This window comes from Stenella coeruleoalba, assembly GCF_951394435.1.
Source record: "Stenella coeruleoalba genome assembly, chromosome: 20".
Lineage (NCBI taxonomy): Eukaryota > Metazoa > Chordata > Mammalia > Artiodactyla > Delphinidae > Stenella > Stenella coeruleoalba.
In genome coordinates, this window is record NC_137166.1 from 55,936,768 (window position 1) to 55,962,646 (window position 25,879).

At 49.6% G+C, this 25,879-nt stretch overlaps 1 protein-coding gene across 4 annotated transcripts; it reads left to right on the forward strand.

Moving 5' to 3' along the window:
• Positions 1-8: 8 nt before the first annotated feature.
• On the forward strand, positions 9-25,878 carry ZNF580 (zinc finger protein 580). Of its 4 annotated transcripts, none has more exons than XM_079906621.1 (5): positions 9-234; positions 586-753; positions 1,912-2,480; positions 3,573-3,719; positions 24,815-25,878. In XM_079906621.1, exon 5 carries the CDS (start codon positions 24,827-24,829, stop codon positions 25,343-25,345), a length of 519 nt encoding a protein of 172 aa, XP_079762747.1. In that variant the 5' UTR covers positions 9-234; positions 586-753; positions 1,912-2,480; positions 3,573-3,719; positions 24,815-24,826; the 3' UTR covers positions 25,346-25,878. The 4 variants fall into 4 exon arrangements, with proteins under 4 accessions (XP_079762747.1, XP_079762749.1, XP_079762748.1 ...); XM_079906623.1 differs by having other exon boundaries at positions 2,381-2,480; XM_079906622.1 differs by lacking the exon at positions 9-234 and having other exon boundaries at positions 545-753.
• Position 25,879: the final 1 nt, after the last annotated feature.

Consider the following 25,879-nt stretch of genomic DNA (forward strand, 5'->3'; position numbering starts at 1 on the left):
TTTATGAATGTAAGGTGTTTAAAGTCCGTTTGCAGAAAGATACTCAGCAAACAGCAACACTGGTGATACTGGGATTTATTTGCAAAAGACCTTAGGTGGTGTGGTGTAACGTTTGGGAAACGCCTTTTTTTCAGCCACGCGCAACGGCATGCGGCATCTTAGTTGCCGACCAGGGATGAACTGGTGCCCCCTGCAGTGGAAGTGCAGAGTCTTAACTACCGGACCGCCAGGGAAGTCCCGGGAAATGCTCTTTTGGAGGAAAGAGCCCGAAGACTGGCGGTTTTCGGCAGCACCAAGGACAGGGCTGAGGCCTTAGCCCTCCAACTGTTAATTTCATGGCCTGGCTGCGTGACCTTGGAGAGGTCAACATACTTCTCTCGACTGTGCCTGCATTTTCTCATGTACAAAAGTGTAGAGGGTTGTAAAACCTAATAAGAAAGAGATATGCAAGATCTTTGGAACAACCTTAAGTTGTTTTCTTGGCAGGGCAGGGTAGGAGATGCTAAACATGAAGGTCATTCCTAAATTCTCTGTTTCTCCTCCTTATGGGAACATGATTAAGATTGCATTTTCCTTTGCAGTTAGACGTGGCCATGTGATTCCCTTTGCCCAATGAACTATAAGTGAAACCAATGTGTGTCAACTTCAGCACAAGATAAGAGCCTGCAAGCTGTTCACCACTTTCCATCCAGGCTGTTCTGTGTGGGGGGATCTGCTGGGTGAAGTGAAGTTTCCATCAGCCTGAATTCCAGAGTATGTATCTACAGTGACCAGAAACTGATGCTCATCTTCCTTGGATATATAGCATTTAAAATTATCATTTGTTTGATTAAAGCCACTGAGCTTTGGGGTTGTTTGTTACTGCAGCAGAACCTATTGTATCTTGACTGATAAACCTAGGGAGTCTTTTTTCTTCTTCTTTTTTATTTTGGCTGCATTGGGTCTTTGTTGCTGCAGGTGGGCTTTCTCTAGTTGTGGCGAGCAGGGGTTACTCTTTGTTGCAGTGCGCGGGTTTCTCATTGTGGTGGCTTCTCTTGTTGTGGAGCGCAGGCTCTAGGCGCGTGGGCTCAGTAGTTGTGGCACGCGAGTTCAGTATTTGTAGCGCATGGGCTTAGTTGCTCAGCGGCATGTGGGATCTTCCCGGATTGAACGTGTGTCCCCTGCATTGGCAGGTGGATTCTTAACCACTGTGCCACCAGGGAAGTCCTAGGGAGTCTTTTCTTAATTTTATTTTGAACCATTTCTGTATACCAAAATTATTTGGAATCATGTAAATGGCTCCCTATCCTCACTAATAAACTTAGAAGACTATACAACTTTACAGAAGCAGTCTAAGCCCTCTGTGTATCCCCCCATCCATTTTCCTCCCTCCCTCCCCTGAGGTTATTAGATTTTGCATTTTCTGTTTATCATTCCCACGCATGCCTTCCTATTTTGCTACGTATCTGATACAACATGATATTGTTCTGCGTATGTTAACACATTTAGGATAAATGATATCATTTCAGTGTAAGCTTCTCTAACTTTTTGCCCCCTCGACATTGTTTTTTATATTTGTAAACATGGATACCTGTAGTCTAGTCACTCGTTGTCAATGCTGGTGTGATAGCCCACTGATGATGATGCCATAGTACATTTTTTCATTCTCCTGTTGAAGGACATTGGATTGGTTCCAATTTTTTTCCTTTTTATTGAAGTATAGTTGATTTACAATATTGTGTTAGTTTCAGGTGTACAGCAAAGTGATTCTGATATACATATATATGCATATATACATATATATTCTTTTTTGGATAGAAATATTCCTTTAAACATTTTTTTCCGTTATAATTTATTACAAGATATTGAATATAGTACCCTGTGCTATACAGTAGGTCCTTGTTGGTTATCTTTTTTTTTTTTTTGCTGCAGAAAGCTTTATTGTTTCCCTTTGGCCCAGGGCTCGGAGAGGGCTCCAGGACGGTTAACAAGCTGCCCAGTGGCTGCAGGGAGAGGCTGCAGGCAGAAGCCCTGACCCCGGAGGGGCTCCTCACAGGCCGCTGGGCTCCAGGGGCTCCTAGTGGTGCCTGAGGCTGAGCCTTTGGAAGAGTCACTCGCCCAGCCCAGCCTGGGGGCCGAGCAGCCTGCGGAGGTTGCTCAGGCGGTCGCCCATCTTCTTGATGAGCTTCACCTGCTCATCCAGGAAGTGGCTCCAGGAAGTCCAGAGGTGGAGTCTGCGCGGGCAGAGCCCAGGGCCTGCGGACCCACAGGGCCTGGCGCAGGTTCTTCTCCGTCAGCCGGGCGGCTTCCACGGCGTCCTGGGCTTTCCCCACGCTCCTGGGACGGCTTCGGCACGTCCTGGAAGAGGGCGCGGCCACAGCGCTGCTTTTGCCTTTTCCAGTGAGCTCGGGCCCTCCGGCTCCTCCTCGGCCCGTTGGCGAAACGATGTCTCACGCCCTTGCGAGCTGCTGCGTCGTGTCGGAAGAGAAGCGCAGAGACAGGTAGGTGTGGGAGAGCGGCAGACGCACGTTACCAGGCGGGTGACTGCGGCCTCCACCTGGCGGAGTAATTGTGACGAATCTGGGAGCTCATGCTTGGTCGGCAGTAAGGAGCTAAGCTCAGAAAATGGTGTTGGCTGTTCCCGGAGGGCGAGGAGAGCTGAGTGGGTGATTCCAAGGTTGTGACTGGAAAAAAGCTTGGAGGGTGGTCCGAGTCTGGAGGAAGGGGCGCCCTTGGGTCTGTTCAGTCCAAACACCGTGGAAGCAAGAGACACATGCGTGGCCAGCGCGCTACCGGTTATCTATAGTACTGTGCATATGCTGACCCCATACTCCCAATTTATCCCCTCTCCCCATTTATCCCTCCCCCTACATTTCCCCTATGGTAACCATAAGTTTGTTTTCTATGTCTGTGAGTCTGTTCCTGTTTTGTAAATAAGTTCATTTGTACTATTTTTAAGATTCCTCACGTAAGTGATACTGTATAATGTTTGTGTTTCTCTTACTTCACTTAATATTACCATCTCTAGTTGCATCCATGTTGCTGCAAATGGCGTTATTTCATTCTTTTTTATGGCTGAATAGTATTGCATCATAGATATATGATGGAATATGTGATGGATATATGATGGATATATATGTGATGGAATACTACTCAGCCATAAAAAAGAATGAAATATATATATCTCACAACTTCTTAATCCCATCATCTGTCAATGGACGTTTAGGTGGCTTCCATGTCTTGACTATTGTAAATAGTGCTGCTATGAACATAGGGGTGCATGCATCTTTTCGAATTTGAGTTTTCTCTGGATATATGCCTAGGAGTGGGATTGCTGAATCATATGGTAATTCTATTTTTAGCGTTTTGAGGATCCTCCATACTGTTCTCCATAGTGGCTGCACCAATTTAGATTCCCACCAACAGTGTAGGAGGGTCCCCTTCTCTCCACACCCTCTTCAGCATTTATTATTTGTAGATTTTTAATGATGGTCATTCTGACCAGTGTGAGGTGGTACCTGCATGTAACCAGTTTTTGATTATTACAAATGATACTGCCATGAAAATTCTTGCTTACATCTCCTTGAACCCAGATGGGAGTTTTCGCTAAGTTATATACCTGAGAGTTGAGTTGCTGGATCAAAGAACAGGAACATCTTCAACTTCCATGTTCAATTTGGTAGATATCACCCAACTGCTCGTCATAGTATCTCCACCAACTACTAGCTGGGAAGTCTGGGGTAAGTTCTGTTTTTTTTTAAAGGAACATTTATTTATTTATTTATTTATGGTCTATGTTGGGTCTTTTTTTTTTTTTTTAACATCTTTATTGGAGTATAATTGCTTTACTATGGTGTGTTTGTTTCTGCTTTATAACAAAGTGAATCAACTATACATATATCCCCATATCTCTTCCCTCTTGCATCTCCCTCCCTCCCACCCTCCCTATCCCACCCCTCTAGGTGGTCACAAAGCACCGAGCTGATCTCCCTGTGCTATGCAGCTGCTTCCCACTAGCTAGCTATTTTACGTTTGGTGTGTATATATGTCCATGCCTCTCTCTCAGTTCGTCCCAGCTTACTCTTCCCCCTCCCCGTGTCCTCAAGTCCATTCTCTAGTAGGTCTGCATCTTTATTCCTGTCTGGCCCCTAGGTTCTTCTGACCATTTTCTTTTTTTTAGATTCCATATGTATGTGTTAGCATACAGTATTTGTTTTTCTCTTTCTGACTTCACTCTGTATGACAAACTCTAGGTCCATCCACCTCACTACAAATAACTCAATTTCGTTTCTTTTTATGGCTTAGTAATATTCCATTGTATATATGTGCCACATCTTCTTTATCCATTCATCTGTCGATGGACACTTAGGTTACTTCCATGTCCTGGCTGTTGTAAATAGAGCTTCAGTGAACATTGTGGTACATGACTCTTTCTGAATTATGGTTTTCTCAGGGTATTTCCCCAGTAGTGGGATTGCTGTGTCGTACGGTAGTTCTAGTTTTAGTTTTTTGAGGAACTTCCATACTGTTCTCCATAGTGGCTGTACCAATTTACATTCCCACCAACAGTGCAGGAGGGTTCCCTTTTCTCCACACCCTCTCCAGCAGTTATTGTTTGTAGATTTTTTGATGATGGCCATTCTGACTGGTGTGAGATGATATCTCATTGTAGTTTTGATTTGCATTTCTCTCATGATAATGATGTTGAGCATTCTTTCATGTGTTTGTTGGCAACCTGTATATCTTCTTTGGAGAAAGGTCTATTTAGGTCTTCTGCCCATTTTTGGATTGCGTTGTTTGTTTTTTTGATATTGAGCTGCTTGTAAATTTTGGAGATTAATCCTTTATCAGTTGCTTCATTTGCAAATATTTTCTCCCATTCTGAGGGTTGTCTTTTCGTCTTGTTTATGGTTTCCTTTGCTGTGCAAAAGCTTTTAAGTTTCATTAGGTCCCATTTGTATATTTTTGTTTTTATTTCCATTTCTCTAGGAAGTGGGTCAAAAAGGATCTTGCTGTGATTTACATCATAGAGTGTTCTGCCCATGTTTTTAAAAAATATGGAATGCTTCACGAATTTGTGTATCATCCTTGCGCAGGGGCCATACTAGTCTTCTCTGTATCGTTCCAATTTTAGTATATGTGCTGCTGAAGTGAGCACTGCATTGGGTCTTCGTTGCTGCGCAGGCTTTCTCTAGTTGCGTCGAGGGGGGGCTACTCTTCCTTGCGGCGCGCAGGCTTCTCATTGCGGTGGCTTCTCTTGTTGCGGAGCATGGGCTCTAGGCGCACGGGCTTCAGTAGTTGTGGCACATGGGCTCAGTAGTTGTGGCTCTTGGACTCTAGAGCATAAGCTCAGTAGTTGTGGCGCACGGGCTTAGTTGCTCCGTGGCATGTGAGATCTTCCTGGACCAGGGCTCAAACCCGTGTCCCCTGCGTTGGCAGGCAGATTCTTAACCACTGTGCCACCAGGGAAGTCCCTCTTGGGTAAGTTCTTTAACCACTCATGGTCTCCAGTGCTTTCCTGGGCCCTGGCATTTGTGCCTTTGTGGGCTCCTTCATTCCAAAACGTATATTTAAACTTGTATGTTATATCTGTGTCGGTATAAAGACAAACATAAGCTAGTCTGGATTACATTCTTTTTTCTTCTGATTTCAAAATTAAAATGTTTTTCCCAGGCTCCTAAGAGTGTCCTGGGCCTTAGGCAGTGTATGTACCTGCTGTGTCTAATAGAAAGTCAACCTTCTCCTTTACCTCATCTGCAGAACAAAAATTATAATAGCATTTACTCAACACAGCTAAGCGTTAGGCGCTATGAGGATGAAATGAGTCACGCGTAAAGTGTTTTATAGCACAAAGTAGGCACCGTGTATTAGCTACAATTGTTACCAATTTACACATCCACCACCAATGAATGGGCAATCCCCTTACTTGACGTCTTTAACAATACTTGTCAAACTTAAATTTTTGCCAGTCTGACTTGTGTGAAATGGTATTCCACTGAGATTCTCTTTATTAAATGAGATCATTCGCGGCACAGGGTTTAGCGCATGAAACTCATCCTCTATTCTCCCTTCTTTGAGGGCAGAGTCAATTCCGTCTCTGCGTCCACAGAGAAGGGGCATATAAATACCTCAGCGAATGTTTGGTGAATGAATGAACAGATGAGTGAATGAATAACTGAATTAATGGATATAGAAGATTGAGATACTGAGAATATTCATACTGAGAATATGAAATATTTGAAGAGGAGGGCATAGTTCAGTGGAATGACCATAAGCTTTGAAGTCAGATGCACCTGGATCCAGATCCGTCTATCCACTTGCTATACAATTTTGGGCAAGTGACGTCCTTTCTCACTTTGAGAGTGCTACAGTCTAGCATAATTCTGGGAACCAGATGGTGCTCAATAAATGTGGATTCCTTGCCTTTTCCCCTCTTGTCTGTTACCCTCAGGGGCTGGCACTACACTAACAGTCTGTTGCATGACCTGAGGCTACAAGTCTGGCTACATAGAACCACTAAAAAAATGGCAATAAGGGTCTTGGACTTGGAATCAGAAGATGGGGTGGGTGGGTGTTAGCCTTACTTCTTTCTGTCCCTGCCTTGAGCATGTCATCTCTCCTCTCTGGACTTGGATCTCCTGTCTTTTAAATGAATTGACTGATAGAGTTACCGTATGACCTAGCAGTTCCACTCACAGGAGTGTACCCAAGAGACATGAAAATATATGTCCACACAAAACCTTGTAAACAAATGCTTATAGCAGCATTGTTCATAACAACCCAAATGTCATTGACTGAGGAATGGATAAACAAAATGTGGTGTATATCCATAAAATGAAATATTACTTGGCTACAAAAAGGAATGAAGTACTGATACATGCTACAACATGGATGAACCTTGAAAGTATTATGATCAGTGAAGAAGCCCCTCCCCACTTCCCTTTCCCGACTGGTAACCACTAGCTTGTTTTCTGTATCTCTGAGTCTGTTTGTATTTTGCTATATACATTCGTTTTATTTTTTATATTCCACATATAAGTGATATCATACAGCATTTGTCTTTCTCTGACTTATTTCACTAAGCATAATATTCTCTAGGTCCAGCCATGTTTCTGCAAATGACAGAATTTCATTTTTTTATGGCTGAATAGTATTCCATTGTATATATATACTGCATCTTCTTTATCCTTTTGTCTGTTGATGGACGCTTAGGTTGCTTCCATGTCTTGGCTATTGTAAATAGTGTTGCTATGAACATTAGGGTGCATGTATCTTTTAGAATTAGTGCTTTTGTTTTTTTCCTGGATATGTATCCAAGAGTGGAATTGCTGGATCATATGGTAGTTCTACTTTTAGTTTTATGAAGAACCTTGGTACTGTTTTCCATAGTGGCTGCACCAGTTTACATTCCCACCAACAATGTAGAAGGTTTCCTTTTTCTCCACCATTATTACCATTCTCACCATTTGTTATTTGTAGATTTTTTTGATGAGAGCCATTCTGACAGGTGGGAGATGATATCTCATCATTTTGATTTGCATTTCTCTAATAATTAGCCATGTTGAACATCTTTTCATGTGCCTGTTATCCATCTATATGTCTTCTTTGGAAAAATGTCTATTCAGGTCTTCTGCCCATTTTCTGATTGGGTTGTTTAGTTTTTTAATTCTGAGTTGTATAAGCTGTTTATATATTTTGGATATTAATCCCTGTTGGCCAAATCATTTGCAAATATTTTCTCCCATTCCATAGGTTGTCTTTTTGTTTTTTTGATGGTTTCCTTTGCTGTGTAAAAGCTTTTAAGTTTATTAAGAGAGGGGCAAGATAAGTGTGTGGGATTAAGAGATACAAACTACTATTTATAAAATAGGTAAGCAACAAGGATATATTGTACAGCAGAGGAAAATATAGCCGTTATTGTGTAATAACTTAATGGAGTATAATCTGTAAAAATCCTGAATCACCATGCTATACACCTGAAACTGGTATAACATTGTAAATCAACTGTGCTTCAATTTTTTAAAATAGTGAGTGAAGCTGACACAAAAGGTCACAGTTTGTTATCCCATTCATATGAGATGTCCAGAACAGGGAAATCTATAGAGACAGACAGTAGATGAGCGGCTCCCTGGGGTGGGAGGTGGAGTGGAATTGAGGGAGTAAGAACGTGACAGCTAAAGGGTACAGGTTTTCCTTCCGAGAGGACGCAACGTTCTAAGGTTGACTGTGGTGACCCTGCACATACCTGTGACGAATTGTACACTGTAAATGGGTGAATTATATGGCATGTGAGTTAGATCTCAATAAAGCTGTGAAAAAAAGAATCAGCTGAGGGGCTTCCCTGGTGGCAAAGTGGATAAGAATCCGCCTGCCTGCCAATGTAGGAGACATGGGTTCGAGCCCTGGTCCGGGAAGATTCCACATGCCGCGGAGCAACTAAGCCCGTGCACCACAACTACTGAGCTTGTGCTCTAGTGCCCGCGTGCCACAACTACCGAGCCCACGTGCCACAACTACTGAGCCTGTGCGCCACAGCTACTGAGCCCATGTGCCACAACTACTGAGCCTGCGAGCCACAAGTACTGAGCCCGTGCACCACAACTACTGAGCCTGTGCTCTAGAGCCTGTGAGCCACTACTACTGAGCCCATGTGCCACAACTACTGAGCCCGCACACCACAACTACTGAGCCTGCGCTCTAGAGCCCATGAGCCACAACTACTGAGCCTGCGCACCACAACTACTGAAGCCCACACGCCTAGAGCCTGTGTTCCGCAACTAGAGAAAAGCCCATGCATAGCAATGAAGACCCAGTGCAGCCAAAAAATAAATAAAATTAAATCTTAAAAAAAAAAAAGAATCAGCTGAACATGATGCTCTTTTAGGATCAACCTCTAAGTGATATTTAAAAGTTATAAGCCTATATAATAGATGTATGCATGTTCACTATGTGATTCTTTCAACTTTTCTCTGTGGTTGAAAATTTCTGGGAATTCCCTGGTGGTCCAGTAGTTAAGACTCCACGCTGCCAACGCAGGGGCCCCGGGGTTCAATTCCCTGGTCAGGGAACTAAGATCCCACATGCTGTGCAGTGTGGCCAAAAGATTAAAACAGAAAAAAAGAAAGAAAAAGAAAATTTTCATAATAAAATGTGGGGTGGAGAGAGCTTGTAGATGACTTTTTTTTTTTTTTTTTTTTTGCGGTACGCGGGCCTCTCACTGCCGTGGCCTCTCCCGTTGCGGAGCACAGGATCCGGACGTGCAGGCTCAGCGCCCATGGCCCACGGGCCCAGCCACTCCACAGCATGTGGGATCCTCCCGGACCGGGGCACGAACCCGCGTCCCCTGCATCGGCAGGCGGACTCCCAACCACTGCGCCACCAGGGAAGCCCTAGACGACTTTTTAAATCTGATTTTTGAAAACGTCAAATCAATCCCATGGACAATTCTTATCAGACTGTAAGCTCCCTGAAGGCAGAGACCACGTCTGTATAATTTCCTGCTGCGTCTCCAGTACCCACACTCGTGTCTGGGCATTCAGTACTGAATACAGGTATTCAGCAGCCATGTAGTGAATTAATGAATCCATACATAAGTGTGTGGATGAAGAAGAAGATGGTGACTATGGCTGTCTGAAGTCATAAGCCAACAGTCATCCTTAAATTGTAGATCACCCTCAAGCCTTCCTATTGGGTCTGCAGATTACAATAATACTGACAATAATAACTAGTGTGTGTTTATTTATTTATTTATTTAAAATGGTATATGTGTTCACTAATTCAACAAACATTTCTTTTTAAAATTAATTAATTAATTAATTGATTTTTTTTTTTTGGCTGTGTTGAGTCTCTGTTGCTGTGCACGATCTTTCCTGTGGCCAGCGGGGGCTACTCTGTTGCGGTGAGCGGGCTTCTCATTGCGGTGGCTCCTCTTGTTGCGGAGCACGGGCTCTAGGCGTGCGAGCTTCAGTAGTTGTGGCTCACGGGCTCTAGAGCGCAGGCTCAGTAGTTGTGGCGCACGGCCTTAGGTGCACCATGGCATGTGGAATCTTCCTGGACCAGGGCTCGAACCCATGTCCTCTGCATTGGCAGGCGGATTCTTAACCACTGTGCCACCAGGGAAGTCCCACTAGTGTTTATTGAGAACACACTGAGTGTCGGAGCAGGGTCAGATCCAGGTTTTGTAGGGTGTGAAGTTTGTACAGATTAGAAATACAAAATTTTAAATACAAAAAAGAGGTATACAAGAGAACATTTATTTAGCATGAGAAAATAAGTTGCAACCAATTACGAAATTCAAAAGGTGACAGTTGCCACGCACAACCCCCACAATTGGAAAGCACATATAGATAGCATTTTAATTAGTTTACTACCTGACTCAGCTCTATAATGCTTTCCCTCTATTTTCTTTGATTGGCTTTTTATATGAAACAATATTATAATATCATTTTCTGTAGATAGAATAGAAAGATTATCTGATCTTTCCTGTAATGTGATTGATCAAAACATTTCTTTACTATTAACTTAAGAAACTTTAATTTCAGATTCACAGTTATTTTAGTATTGTTGTCAAGTTTGGGAAAATTCTAAGCAAGTTTCCTTCACCTATGAATTTAAGGTTGCAGAGTGTGGCAAGTTTTTTTTTTTTAATATGTTATTTATCCTTTAAAAAACTATTTAAGTTGAAGCATAATTGATTTACAATGTTGTGTTAGTTTCAGTTGTACAGCACAGTGATTTGGATATATATATATTCTTTTTCAGATTCTTTTCCCTTATAGGTTATTACACAATATGGAGTAGAGTTCCCTGTGCTATACAGTAGGTCCTTGTTGGTTATCTATTTTATATATAGTAGTGTGTATATGTTGATCCCAAGCTCCTAATTTATCCCTCTCCCCCTACATCTTTCCCCTTTGGTAACCATAAGCTTGTTTTCTATGTCTGCGGGATCTTTTTCTGTTTTGTATATAAATTCATATGTATCATATTTTAGATTCCACATATAAGTGATATCATATGATATATGTCTTTCTCTGTATGACTTACTTCATTTAATATCATCTCTAGGTCCATCCATGTTGCTGCAAATGGCATTATTTCATTCTTTTTTATAGCTGAGTAATATTCCATTGTATATACATGGCCCATCTTCTTTAGCCATTCATCTGTCGCTGGACATTTAGGTGCAAGTTTTTTGTTTTTTTTTTTAAGCAGTGACTAATCTTAAGTACTCTTTGAATTGTCAACACTCACTACCCAGGGAAAGCATTATGCAAGTGAGAAGCCTTGGAAGCTTAAGGTTCACTAGCCTAATGGTGAATCCACCTCTGCAGTTATGCTTAACTACTTTTGAAGGAAAGAATTACATCTGCTTTGCTATGTGTTAAGGAGAATCCTTGTAGATCGGGTTGGGAATCAGACTGGAACCTGGATGTGATGGTCCTGCATGCTGTTTTAGGAGCCTGGCTATTACTATCTACTTCACCTATTTTAAAACAGAAAAACCACTGAGGTTCTGGGAACTGGGAACCAGGAGACCCTGGCTTGATTCCCATTTGGTTCCTGGTTGACTAGTTTTGAGCAAGTTCCTTCCCCATTCTTGGCCTCATTTTCCCCAGCCTGTGTAAGGAGGCGGGCATTTCCCGATTTCCTTGTCTGTCTCTGACACCATCGGAACAAAAATGAAAGGAGAGACAGGAAACTCCTATAGACAGTGATCCTTTTGGGATCCCACTTATTAGAGGTGGGCCGAAGTGCAAACTGGATCCTTCCTCTCTGGGCCTCGTGTTTCCAGCCAGAGCATTTTCGCAAAGGGCCTGAAATGGGCCGCTTTAGCGCAGGGTCACCCCTTAGAAGTGCGGGGTTCCTCCTTTGCAGGGCCTTCCCCTAAAAGCACTTCTCCATTGGCAGCCGTTTCTGCTCGGCCTGACCAGAGAGGCAGCTCAGAGACAGCAAGCATCGGTATTGAGCGAGGGGTGGGGGGGCTGATGGCCGGTATTGTGGAGTTTAGAGGAGGAGCCGATGAATACAGAACTAGAGAGAAGGGGGACCATAGAGAAGTTGGCGGTGGATAGAGGGGCCAGGGTGGGAGGCAAACGAGAGGCAGCGTGTGGGTAGAGGGGTGGGAGGGGGGAACCATAGAGAGGCTGGCCTGGGCTAGAAGGGCCGGGGGGGGCGGGGGGCGGGGAAATGCAGGGAGGTGTGGGGAAGAGAGTTGGCCTCCGAAGGTGGGAACTAAAGACGCAAAAGAAAAGACTCTCTGGTCAAGGGTTGGGGGTTTTGGCGTGTGGTGTGGGGTGTTGGGCCTCCGCGTCTCGCTTAGTCACTATCACCGTGCCCTTGAGCAATGAACTCCCTCTCTGCATCTCAGTTTTCTCACAGAATACTGAACGGATTAACCTCTTAGAGAAATTAAATAAAATCACGTAGGAAAGTACCTAGCATAATAATGTCTTTGCACGGACAGTATGTAACATGTGGGAAGTAATGCTAGTATATTTTCGCATGTTGACTCCTTTCTGCAGCTCTGAAATTCTTGAGGGCATTAAAATCAGGCATTTGAGCATTAACACCAAGATTTTGGAGGGTTTTCTCAATCCCCACCGCCCCTTCCGTAGCTCAAACCTCGTTCTTCCTCATGTAGGTTTCAGCACCAGACTGTTCCATAGTCCCCCAGCTTCCACTCTCTAGCCCGCCAACATAACCAAACAGACCTTTCAAAAATTTGGAACTAATCTTGTCCTTTCCCAGCTCAAAATCCTTCCACGGCAAGAGGGCTTACCGCAAGACAAAAATCCCAACTCCTCTGCCTGGAGTTGGAAGCCCTTGCATGTTGTAGAGCCTGCCAAGCTCTCCAGCCTCCTCTCTCATCATTTGAGACACACGTGTGTCACACCCCCACTGAAACACTCACACTTTTATTTCCCCAGGCGCCAGGTCTTAGGCTGGTCTTGCTGCCCAGAGTAACCTTTCCTGGGGAATCCTGGCCATTTTTTCAGGGCTTATTTCCTCCAGAAAGCAACCTCTGACTCCTGCCTACCTCAGGCTCCCAGGCTGGGTGAGGCACCCCTTCAGGCTGCCAGTTCCACCGGAATGCCTGTGAAGCCCTCACATGATAGTTCCCTGACTAACTCCAGACTCTCCTGTGATGCCTGCAGCACAAACTCCATGTTCTTCAGTCTGGTCTTTGTTGTCTCCAGTCAGCATCGTCCCTGGCTGGGCACATGATGCTTAGTCACTCTGAAAGAAGAATAGTTGGGCTGTTTTCTGTCCTGGCTAACTCTCTTGTCCTCCAAGACTGAACTCAGGTGTCACCTCCAGGAAAACTTTGCAATTATTTTTCTTTTAGTTTTTTGGCCGCACTGCACAGCTTGCGGGATCTTAGTTCCCCGACCAGCGATGAGCCCATGCCCCTTGCAGTGGAAGCGTGGAGTCCTAACCACTGGACGGCTAGGGAATTCCCAAACTTTCCAGTTCTATACTCCTCCCCCAGTTGGGTCCTGAGCCCCTCTGGCCCCCTGGAGTGCCCTGTCATTATACTTATGACCTTACATTGTAGCTGCCTGTTTGTTAGTTGGCCTCCTCTAGATTTGTCTGTCCAGTATGGTAGTCACCAGCCATGCATCGGTATTGAGCGCTTGAAATAGGATTAGGCCAAGTGGAGATGTACTGTAAGGTGGCAGCTGGCCACTACTAGCAAATACTGTTTTGAGAATGGCTGGTGCTGGCCTTGAGTCTGATGCAGTTCGGAAGATTCAAGTTCTCAGTGATGCAGGAACGTGTCTGAAACCACATCTACAATGGCCACCCAGCTTCATTTTGGATGCCTGAACCATAGTGACTCCATTTTGATTTTTTTTCCTTTCACTTATTTATCTTTTAAATTAATTTTTATTGGAGGATAGTTGCTTTACAATGTTGTGTTAGTTTCTTGCTGTACAGCAAAGTGAATCAGTCATACATATACATATATCCACTCTTTTTTAGATTCCCTTCCCATCTGGGTCACCACAGACCATTTAGTAGAGTTCCCTGTGCTATACAGTAGGTTCTCATTAGTTATCTATTTTAGACATAGTGGTGTATATATGTCAATCCCAATCTCCCAGTTCACCCCCTCCCCCCATTTTGATTTTAAATGCGTTCTTTTCTTTAATGGTTAACGCAGCTGTGCAGTGTACATTTGACAGGCCATAAGACAGGCTGTTCTGGTTAGCATAAAGTTCAAGTCAAATCATGTATCAGCCAGAAGGACTTACCCGTACCTCAACGTATGAAAATTTCTTCCATCATAACTTACATCTCGATATAGAAAAATAAAATTAAAAGGAAAAACAAAGAATGGTGGCCTCTCCATGACAGATGGGGAAACTGAGTCACCAAACAGGGAATGGTGTCACACAATGTTCTTCAGATTTCCCTGGAGAAGGGACTTCCCTGGTGGACCAGTGGTTAGGGCTCGGTGCTTTCACTGCCTTGGACCTGGGTTCAATCCCTGGTCGGGGAGCTAAGATCCCACAAGCCTCTCGACCAGAATTGGAACCCTACTGTTTCTAAGCTGCCTCATTAACATCTGGTGTTTGCTGTGAAATCCGCATGGAATGCCTCATCCTTCTAGAGAGTCTGTACTGAGGCCAGAAGGGACTCTTCATGACTTTACAGGGCTCCTTGCGGGTGGGAGCTCGGAAGCCCAGCCTTCTGGTTTTCCCTTGCCAGCATCTACAGCTAGCCTTGAGGGCTGTTTCACACTCAGGCAACTCTTTCCCTAAACTTCTTTTAGCTTCAATCCTGTAACTCTCGAGGGCCATAGAACAATTTCCCCATAATGAAGATATTAGAGTTTTTTTGTTTGCACAGCGCAGCAAGCGGGATCTTAGTGCCCCGACCAGGGAAGCACGGAGTCTTAACCACTGGACCGCCAGGGAAGTCCAAAATGAAGATATTGGGATGAGAAAGTGTAAAGATCTCCCCGCTTTAGAATTTAGGATGTAATCCTGGCTCTGGCACCCCCTTGCTCTGGGACCATCAGCGTCTCACCTAACCTCTCTGGGCCTCAGTTTCCTCATGTGCGAAGCACTAGGACTGAATTTGAGACAGCTTCTTATTTGAAGTGCTCCTCTCGGGCTCAGTCAGATTCTTTAGGGACGCTGTCCGTCGTTGAGCTTGTCTCGTGAATGTCATCCCTACCTGCTTCTCCCAGGCGCTAAGGTGGGGGCAGACATTTCAATATTTTGGTCTCTGTCGCCCCCAGGAGGCTTAGGAGAGTTCCTTGTCGCAGCAGGTGTGCAATACAGATAACATTTGTTGCCTCTAAGGTAGAGAAAGGCAGGGACTACCTCAGTCTGGTTGGTTCATGTTTTTACCCCCGGAAGCTGGCGTATGGGAGACACTAAACAAATATTTGTTGAATGAATGACAGCGATTCAGGCCAGCGGAACAGAAGGCACTTGGAATCCTTCCTTTGAGGGTTTGTGTTTCCGGCCGGAAGGCTTTCTTGTGAACCCCATCCCTCTCCTGGCTGGTCGGAGCGCTACGGCTCCACTTAGGGCTCCCGGAAGGTTTACTGTCTTCGCCTCCTGCATCCCGGGATCAGACTCTCGGGAGGCCTCTCCTCATAACTCACGGACAGCAAAGGCCATGCCTGGAGGAGGGGTCCAGGAGCACGAGGACGGGTGGGCAGCCGGGTGTGGTGTGTGTGTGTGTGTGTGTGTGTGTGTGTGTGAAAGACCGGACCCGACTGACCCATTGCGGGGACGATTGGGGAGGATCGAGGAGGTTCGTGTCGGAGGACCCCTCGGGAACAGAGAAAAGAAACCAGGGAGGCCTTGGTGGGCTTTGGAAAGGGATGGTGGGGAGGTGGTGGAGTGGGTCGAATACAGACTCTGGAGGCGAGAGACTTCTTTCTGGACGGATGGAAACACTTAATGGTGTCACAGGACCAGCATGAAAGGAAGAAATCTTGAATCTGGGCAGAAAAAGAAACTCGGAGAGTTTGGGGGAGGTCCTAGAAGAGAAGAGTGATACCCTGATGGGGAGGAATGGAGACAAAGGAAAAGGACACCCTGCCCACAAGGGGTTTGAAAGAGGAGACGGAGGGCAATATGGTAAAGCATGGGTCCCACAGATTCTGGGGGCGTGTGAGACGACTCTGAGTGCACATCATAGGAATCGATTGATAGATGCAAGAGTCCTGTGCAAATCCCAGGAGCATGGAGATGTGGTACAGTTAGAAAGTCTAGGGTTTGGGCACATGGAGAGAGGCCCATGAAAAGTCCCCCAGCCCCTTGGAGAGATGAGGGGTTTGAGGAGTAGGGGGTGGAGGATGACGTAGGTAAGCAAAGATTGGGGGATGCAGAGAGGTTCTCTGGTCATCTCAACCCTTAGCTTACCTCTCTGCACCTTCAGTCAATGCAGTTTTTCCTTCCTTTAGCTTCTCCTCTGATTCAAGGATGACCATGACTGGGACTTCCCCGGCGGTCCAGTGGTTAAGACTCCGTGCTTCCACTGCAGGGGGCGCAGGTTCCATCCCTGGTCAGGGAAATAAGATTCCGCATGCTGCGCAACGTGCCCCCCCCGCAAAAAAAAGGATGACCGTGACATTTTCCTCATCAACTGTGGGTTCCCCCGCCCCAGTCAGGTGCTCCTCCCACAAGCCACAAGTTGGCCCTTCCTCCTCCTCTTTCTCTGGGCCTTCAGCCTCTGGCCAGATGGGCATACAATACACCTACACACACACAGTGCGAGTGGAGAAACCCAATGACAAGCACGAAGTTTTGCCCAGCGTACAGCTGTCCCGAGTGCCTACAGGGCTTCCAGAATGCTGTCTGTCTCAAGGCCTATGGCCTCTCACATCCGGTCATCTGGGGCTTCATCTCTGAGACTTGTGGCAAGGCCTTCCAATGCCCCAGCAGTCTTTGCCAGCCTCAGCTCATCTACTGGGCTCCCTGTACCTGCTCCTTCTGCCCCCGGCTGCTCAGGCTTGCCAGGGACCTGGCTCAGCATGTCCTGGTGTATTAGGGCAGACTGAGTCTCCTCCTAATATGGGCACAAAACTGATGCCTTTGGGGAGCCACGTGCTGGGAATCTTTCCCAAGTTGCCAGCGTCCAGCTTGAGAGATGACGGTTGCAGAGCTAGACCGTGGCATCTCTAGTGGGCAAGACAACACCCTTTTCTGGGCTATTCTTGTTAAGACTGAATGATCTCCAGCCTTGGGGTGTGCTGCAAGTCTATGGGTGGCAGGGGAAGCAGGAGAAAGTAGCAAGAAAGATGCCCTCACCTCCCAGGGCCATTACTGGTCTCCTTTTCCCCTTTAGCCTTACCCAAGAGGCAGGGACCCTGAGTTTTAACTGCACCGTGTGGGCTTTGTGACTGGTGGGTTCACTCTCTGGCCTCAATAACCCATTAAAAAACTAGGGATGAATTCTCTCCTCCCTGTCAGCGGCCAGATGGTAGCAATTTGCCAAATCTGCTGAGACATCTGTGTTCTTGTCTGGTTCTTCTTTGTTTCTTCCTCTCAGTTTTAAAACTGGGAATGTCCCGGGACGCATCTCAAACTCAGTCACCTATTTTGTCCTCACCTGTGCTCGCAAGCTCAAGTGGTCACTTATTGATCACCACACACATCCTTCTGTGGCTTGAGGAAGCAGCTCAGGGTGATGCAAAAAGAGATGGGCCAGCTCCCATCACACTTCTGCCCCATGTGCTTACAAACGTGTAAGAGCCTGTTTTACCTCAGGTAGCATCGTGTCCTGCACTCGGCACTCTGCCCCTAAGTGTGTGGCCCCTGTGGGAAGGCATTCAAGTGCTCCAGCCACCGCAGCCAGCACCGGCTAACCCACCTGGGGTGGGTTGACCACTTTCCAGGGGGTGGCCCAATGCATCCTGGTGTATTCATCAGGGCAGGACTTCCTGGCTGGCTGTGGAGACTGAGGCCAGGAGTTCAGGTGTTCTCCAGACCCGGCTGTCACTTCCCTCCACCACTCCAGCCCTGTGGAGGGACTGGCATCATACAAGCCAGCCCCGACTAGCTGTGTGACCCAGGGCCGGTGACTACCCCTCTCTGGCCTTGGTTTTACCACCAACACAGAGAATGATACCTGACTCCATTTTCTTGCCATGTAACACATTAAATCACAAGGCCTGGGTTTCCTCAGCTGTCCCACCGGCTGAATAATTGTGGCTCTTTGTCTTTGCTGTGTAGCAGCCGACCAGTCACTAGCCCTTTCTGGTTTCGGTTCCTATTTGTAGGTAGACGGTCTATTTTCTTTCCTATTGAAGAAAGTATTTCTTATTTTAGGACGACTAGTTTCTTCTCCAGCGCAGAAGGATAAAGTGACTTTTTTTGTTTAATGTGGAACTTTTTTTTTTAAAGTCTTTATTGAGTTTGTTACAGTATTGCTTCTGTTGTTTATGTTTTGGTTTTATGGCTGCCGGTCATGTGGGATCCTAGCTCCCAGACCAGGGATCCAACTCAAACCCGCACCCCCTCCATTGGAAGGCTGAGTCTTAACCACTGGACGGCCAGGGAAACCATAGATAAAGTGACTTTTAAAGAAAAGTCACAACTTTTCGGACAAAAAGCCATCCCTTTTGTCTTCCCTCCCTCTGTATCTACCACGTCGCCAATGACTTTATATTGGCTTTTCTCCGCCTTATTGCAGAGAAGTCAGGCGGGCAGACACCCGGAACCATTGTTCGCGGGTGTTTGTTTCCCGCCGGGGCGGATTTCTGGGGCCGCGTCTGGCCGAGACGGAGGTAGGAGTGGGAGCCGTCTCCGGGCTCTCCGAGTCCACCACCCCGCGCGGCGGACCTCCTGGGGCCGCCCCTCGAGCCCCTTCCCACCGGGCTCGGACCCGAGAGACCTCCGCACCGCGAGCCGGCGCCGGGAGGTAGGCGCTGAGCTCCGGGCGACCGGAGAGGCCCGAGCGGTGCGTCCGCTGGGTCACTCGCTTAGACTCGCGGGCGCGGGATGGAGAGGCTTTGAGCTGGTGAATTCCGGAGAAAGAACTTCATCTACTCGCCCGTCTGTCCTCCCCTCAGCCTCCCAAAGTGTACCTTGACCCTGAATCTCTCTGGAGGCCATGGGCCTCTCCCTCCCTAGGGTGGTCCCCGCCCCTAAGCCGGCCCCCTCCTCTTCCTCCACCCCCGCCATCCCCATCCCGCGGCCTCAGCCCGCCTCTCAGGGGCCGTCACCTGCTCACTGACGGGAATGGTGTTCCCTATACGTGCACACGGAGGAGGCCCCCTGGCTGGAGCCCAACACCCCCCCACCCCGCTCCGCAAGGCTTCAGTTGTCCCCAGTGTTTTCAGGTCTTCAAGAGCTGCCCGCACCGCAGGAGCTACAGCATCTCCCACTCAGAACTCCGGCCCTTCGTCTGCGGCAAGGCCTTCAAGCGCCCCGGCGAGGTATCGCTTCATACGCCAGCTCCGGTTGGGTCGGGCTCACACCTGCCCGCTGTGTTCTGGCGTTTTCAGGATGCCGGGCAGCAGGCGCAGCACGTTCTGGACCACTTGGCTGGAAGGAATTTCCTGGACCATGGAGAGACTGCAGGGGCTCCATAGAATCTCTTGTTTCTGGTACAGAAGGTAGAGGCTGGGGTTTTGGCCTCACTGTTTACTTGCTGTGTGACCTGAGGCTGCCTCTCTGGGCCTCAGTTTCCTCATCCTGAAATAGGGAATGGCTTGTGTTTCCCAGCCATCCTGGCCAGGGGTGAGATGCAGGAGTCTCTTGCTGAATCCCTGACTGTGCCACAGCCTCTGTTTATAGCCTGAGATAGATCACCATCCCATTCTGGAACTCAGTTTCCCAATCTGTAAGATGGGATAGAATGAAACATCCTTATCAGGTGAGCTGCAAACTCACCTAATACGAAGGTAGCGCCAACTGCTCCATCACTTCTTTATAGCAATTCGTGCCTGCTGAGACAGGTGCAGATAACGTTAGTTAGTTTTGATTCTTTTTTAATTGCAGGGGTAGGGCTGGAACACAAGTGAGGTGGGAGCCTTTCCTCTGCGGTGTGAGTTATTGGCTGGAGTGCTTTCCTAGGGCCACGTCCCTAGGTCCCATTAGGGGACCGTGAGATGCCATGTGGGGCTGGGATGAGGTGGATTGGCTGGGCCACCTCATGAAGGGCTTCAAATCCCAGGCTGAGGAACGTGGGGACTTGGTCCTGAGGGTCATGGGGGCCGTGACAAGATTTTGTGCAGAGGTTACATATGAGACAGCTGTGAGAAGAGTGTCAAGGAGGGCGGGGGCAGTACTGGGGGCCAAGATAGCAGGGAGAAGGCTGGTGCAGGGGCCCTGCGCAGGAAGGAGGGGCCAGAGCTGGGGCTTGGGGAGCAGAGGGGAACATTCAGGATGAGGGAGGGACAGAACTTGGTGCCTTCTGGCTTTGGGGAGTGTAGAAGCGGGGGGCGGGATGAGGATGTTAGAGCTTCAGACTGGTGTGGGTGTGGGGCTTCATTATGCTCCTGTCCCAGGAGATAAGCGAGGCTTTTTGCGTTGGTGGGGAGAGATGCTTTACCTTTGGACGGGGTGACTGAATTCATTCATTCAGCCAATACTGAACCGAGCCCCTACCCTCTCCCCAGACCTTTGCTAGGTTCTGAGGGTAGAATGTTGCCTAGGACAGAGCGGGAAAAGCAGGCAGTAAAGTAGCAAATCCAAAAACGAGCAAGACCACTACGGACTGCAGTACGAGATGCGGAGGGAATGGCCTGACCAGACGGAGCAGGGCCTCACCTGCTCACCAGCTTGAGCTCTGACACAACCAGCAGCCGCTTCAGTGACAAAGGATTACTCGAGTTGAGACCTGAATGGCCAGAAAGGGTGTGTCCTTGTGAGGGGCTGGGAGGAGTATTCCAGAGGGCAGAACAGCAAACACAAGGCCCTGGAAGTAGGCCAGGTGGGCTGGCTGAGTTTTATTCCAAGTGCAGCAAGGAGGGTTTTAGGTCAGGTGATGACATGATCCTGTGGGTTAGCGTAATTATACTGCTGCCGTGTTGCCATAGAGAGAAGGGACGGGGGGGGGGGGTTGCTGTGGGGAGGCTGTCATGGGAGCTGGGCCGGTGGCGGCAGTGGGTTGGGGAGAAGCATGAGGTGCTTGCAGACAGTGGCCGTGAGCTCTGACTCGGTCAGTTAGAAGCACGTGCTGTCCAGCGGATGTGTGACCTCTCGGAGCTCCTGTTTCCTCATCTATAAAATAGGCATCCGCATGGCACCTCCCTCCTGGGTCTGCTCTGAGGGTTCAGTGCATTTAGCGATGGCTGGCACCATAGGAAGGGCCCAATAAACGTTGGTCCTTGTCATTATTTCCAGAGTTCGGGGTGGGCTGGGCTGGGCTGGGCGTGGCTGGGCGTGGCTCTCATGGACAAAGCAAGTTTCATGGGTCTGAAACTCAAGCAAGGGATCTGGGTGGGAGACTCCTGTGGTAGTTGTGTGTGGAGCCCAGGATCTATGCTGCCCCCTGGGGGACATTTGGCCAAGTCTCTTGTCACAGCTAGGGGGCAGTGAGATTGAGGGGTGAGAGACGGTGCTCCTGGCATCTGAAGCGTGGAGGCCAGGGACGCTGCTCCATGTCCTGCAGTGCACAGGACAGCCCCCCACAACAAAGAATGATCCAGCCCCCAAATGTCAGTAGTGCCAAAGTTGAGAAGCCTGGTGCAGACAGAAGGTGTAGTTACCCCTTTAAACCGCGCACACCCTTCCAGTTCACCAGTTTCCACTCTCCCTACTGCCCCCCACCCCATAAAATTACAAAAGAGGCAGAACCTCTAGGACAACAGTTTCCGGTAGAGAGCCATGCTTTAAAAAGTGAAGAGGAACAGCTGAAATTAATTTAATAACATACTTAACCAGTCAGTAGACCCAGAGCATCATTTCTAAATGTTATCAACAGAGAAGTCATTCATGAGATACTTTACACTCTTTTCATACTCAGTCTTCAGAATCTTTTAGGTGTCTTGCATTTATGACACATCTCAGTTCAGACCGGACACATGCCAAACGCTTAAGAGCTATCTGTGGCCGGTGGCTGCCCTTTAGGACAGCACAGTTCTGGAGGCTCTTTAATTGAAGCCTAAGATCACAGTTGTTGGTTCACTGGAGGTTTCTTGAAGGTTTTCTGAGAATGCTTAATCGCCTCATCTAGAGACTTTTTGCTATAGCTGGCAATGTGTGTGTGCATCTTCTGGCTTTTTAAATATTGCCCAGTAAAACATTAAGACATATCTGTGATCCAAACCAAATATAACTGTGCCCTCTCTGGCCGGCGGGTCTCCAGTTTGCAACTGGTTGAGGGTGGCTTAGGAGCTGTACCGTAAGGTGGGCAGCGGTTAGCCGCCTGTGGCTATTTAGATTTAAATTAAGAGAAATGAAATACCATTTAAAATTCAGGTCCTCAAGCCCTAGCCACGTTTCTAATGAGCAATAGCCTCACGCGGCTAGTGGCTGTCCCAGTGGACAACGCGCAGATCATAGAACTTTTTCATCATCAGAGAAAGTTCTTTTCGGCAGCTTTCTCGGACGCATCTCTGGCCAAGCCGGGGTCCTTGGTGTGGGCGCGACCGTAACGCCAGTTCTCTCCCTTCTGTGCCCCCAGCTGCCTCCCCTCCCCAGCTGCAGCGGCCGCCCCCCTCTGGTTCCCCCCGCGCCACGACCTGCTCGTGGACACGCGCAGCATTCGCTACTAGTTCACCGCGCAGCTGGAGGACGAGCTGCGGGCGCTCCCCGGCGCTGCACTCGACGTTCCAACCTTCCGCGTGCGCCGCCTGCCCCAGGCCTTCCAGCGCTCCGGCCACCTGGCGCGGCCTGGCGCCGACCGCCGCACTAGGTTCCGGATCTGGCCTGGCTGCCCTGCCTCTGTCTGGTCAACGCGCCCCTGCACCAGGACGCGGCCGCCGGACCTCGGTTTCCTCTCTGCGCGCGGGAGCATCGGGCCCACCGCGCTTTGTGCCGACACCACCCAGACACTGTCGCTGCTGCTCCTTGTGCCTCAGTCTCCCCCTTCCTCGATGGGAAGAGCCACTCTTGCCCACCTCTGCATCTGGCAAGGTTTGGCCCTGTCTGCACCTCGGTCTCCCCATTTGCCCAGCCGACAGAAACTTCCCTCTTCCCGCTCTCTGCCTCGTTTGGAAGGGGATGCAGGCGGGTCGGCCAGTGGGAAGAGGACGGATTGGGCGGGTCCGTTCCTTGTGGGACTTAGGGCAAAGACAGCCTCGCCTAGTCTCGTCTACTAATCAGTCTCTGTCCCAGAGAATGAACTGTCCCCGAAGGGGATGGGAAGGGAGCGGGGGGCAGGGGGCGGGCTGTGTGGTTCCCGCGCGCTCGGCCCCTCTCCTTTCTCGCGATCCCTAGATACTCAAAAAAAGCGGGCCGTCAGAGCGGCTGGCTCTGGGACGGCGGAACCTTCCTTGCGGCGCGCGCGTTTCCGGTCGGCGCCCTTTCCCAGGGACGCCGCCGCCCCTCGCGCCCCCGCGCCCCCCGCGCCCGCGTCCCCGGCGCCGCCGGCCCGGAGCTCCCCCAAGCCTCGGTCCCGCCGCCGCCGGCACTCGCGAGGGGAAGCCCGGGCCGCTCGGGACCTCGGCTTGCTCCTCCGGACCCGAGAAGCCACTGTACCGGGTACGGGGGCCGGGATGGAGGGAGGAGCCTGGCTCCGGGACGGCGTGAGGCCGGGCAGGGCTGGGGGAGGGGGCTGGTGATAACGGGGGTGGGGGTGGGGCTGGGGCACGGCGGGGAAGGAGCCGGGGCTCGGGGGACAGGCAGGAGGGAGTGCGGGAGCGAGGGGTTCCTGGGGGCGTAGTGGAAAGGGGGACACAGGGGCCCTGGGGTTACAGAAGGAAGCGGAGCAGAGAAGCGGGGTGGAGGCGCTGTGCTGGTACAGCAGGGATAGGAATGGGGACATAAAGATGCCAGATGCATGCAGAAGAGAGGGAGAAGGGGGCTTGGGAGAGGGACTCGGGGGCCCTGGTGTGTGTCACGGGGAGTGAGAGGAGGCCCCGAGGAGTATAGAGAGGAACAGCAAAGATGTCAGTGGCTTATACCTAGGGGCTGGGGAGAGAGAGGGACCCTTGGGTGGAGATGTAGCAGGTGGCAAAGTTCATGGGCCGTGGGCTACGTAGAAGGCCGGCAGTTGAGGCGTCCTAGGTAGGCATACCTGAAATTTCGAGGACAGGTTAGGTAATGGGAGAGGATGTTGAAACCTTAAGGTGCTAAATGTAGGAACAGGATAGAGGAGCCCTGGGTGAAAAGTGGGGAATTGGGTTAGTGGGGCTCCGGGGATGTACCTAGAGAGGAAATTAAGAGAGGCTACAGCTGTATCCAGAGATGGGAGGCCTTCCAGGGAACCTAGTGGGGATGGAGATCTAGGAGGGTCTGGAGGCCAAAGAAAGGCTGCTGCGGTGGTCCTGGGGGGAGAGGATGCAACCTGAGCTGGGGCTGGGAAGAAGAGGAAGCGACCCATTAGAGAAATTCTGGAGGCAAGAGCCCTGGCGTGACATGAAAGAGGCTATGAAGATGTAAAGGGGGAAATAGAGTTGGAAATTGATTGGCTTTGGGGGTGGAGGAGGAGGGAAGTGGCTGGGTGAAGCCCTCTGGTCCAGCTGGGGGATGAGAGGAGGACCCGGGAGGAAAGGCAGGTCGGGGCCCTGAGATGGTGAGCTTAGTTGTAGAAGCCCCTGAAGCTGCTTGATGCAAGTAGAGCGATCTGGCCTAGAAGCAGTTTCTTTTTTTGTAGGGAAGGTAGGTCAGTGGTACAGAGAGGGTAACAAGCAGTGAGAATTGGTACACTCTCCCCAGGAAGTGGCGATTTTAACTTCTCTCCCCTCCGCCGCTCCCAGCTGCCGCTCCAGATGCTCCTGCTGCCGCCGCGGCCACCCCACCCTCGGTCCTCCTCTCCGGAGACCATGGACCCGCCGCCTCCCAAGGCTCCCCCTTTCCCCAAGACGGAAGGCCCTTCCTCCACTCCTTCCTCGGCGGCGGGGCCCCGACCCCCGCGGCTGGGCCGCCACCTGCTCATCGACGCCAACGGGGTCCCCTACACGTACACGGTGCAGTTGGAGGAGGAGCCCCGGGGCCCGCCACAGCGCGAGGCACCAACGGGAGAGCCAGGCCCTCGCAAGGGCTACAGCTGCCCTGAGTGCGCCCGGGTCTTTGCCAGCCCTCTGCGGCTGCAGAGCCACCGCGTGTCGCACTCGGACCTCAAGCCCTTCACGTGCGGCGCCTGCGGCAAGGCCTTCAAGCGTTCCAGCCACCTGTCGCGGCACCGTGCCACGCACCGTGCCCGCGCCGGCCCACCGCACACCTGCCCTCTCTGCCCACGCCGCTTCCAGGACGCAGCGGAGTTGGCGCAGCACGTGCGCCTCCACTAAGTTCCAGACCCGGCCTGTGCTGCCCGGCCCCTCTCTGGGCCACCACGTCTGACCCACACAGCGTCACTCCCACACACATTCCCTTACTCCGCCGAGGTTACTGCCTTACCCTGGGCCTCAGTTTCCCCAACTATCTAAAGGGAGAAACATTCCTTCCCTCCCTCCCTCTCTAGCTGTGTGATGTAGACCAAGTCGTTGCCCCTCCCAGTGCCTGGGAGCCAGTCGGAGCCCAGTTTCCGCCCAACTGTGCTGTGTGAGCCTTTGCAAGCGGCGTAATCTCTCTGAGCCCTGGTTGTCAGCCCCAAAGTGGTGAACTGTTGTCTGCGTGGAAGATTTGACAAAAGAGCACGGGCAGAGTCTGGCTTATTTGTGTCGCCCCATTTCCACCCACCGCCCTCACCCTTTACTCAATAAACATTCCGCACTCCATTTTAGGGTTTTTATTTGCGTATGGGAGCGGTGGGGGCGTACGGGGTGAAGCAGGCAGCGGGGTTGGGGGATGGAAACCGGACCATAAGCACCTGGGAACCTTCA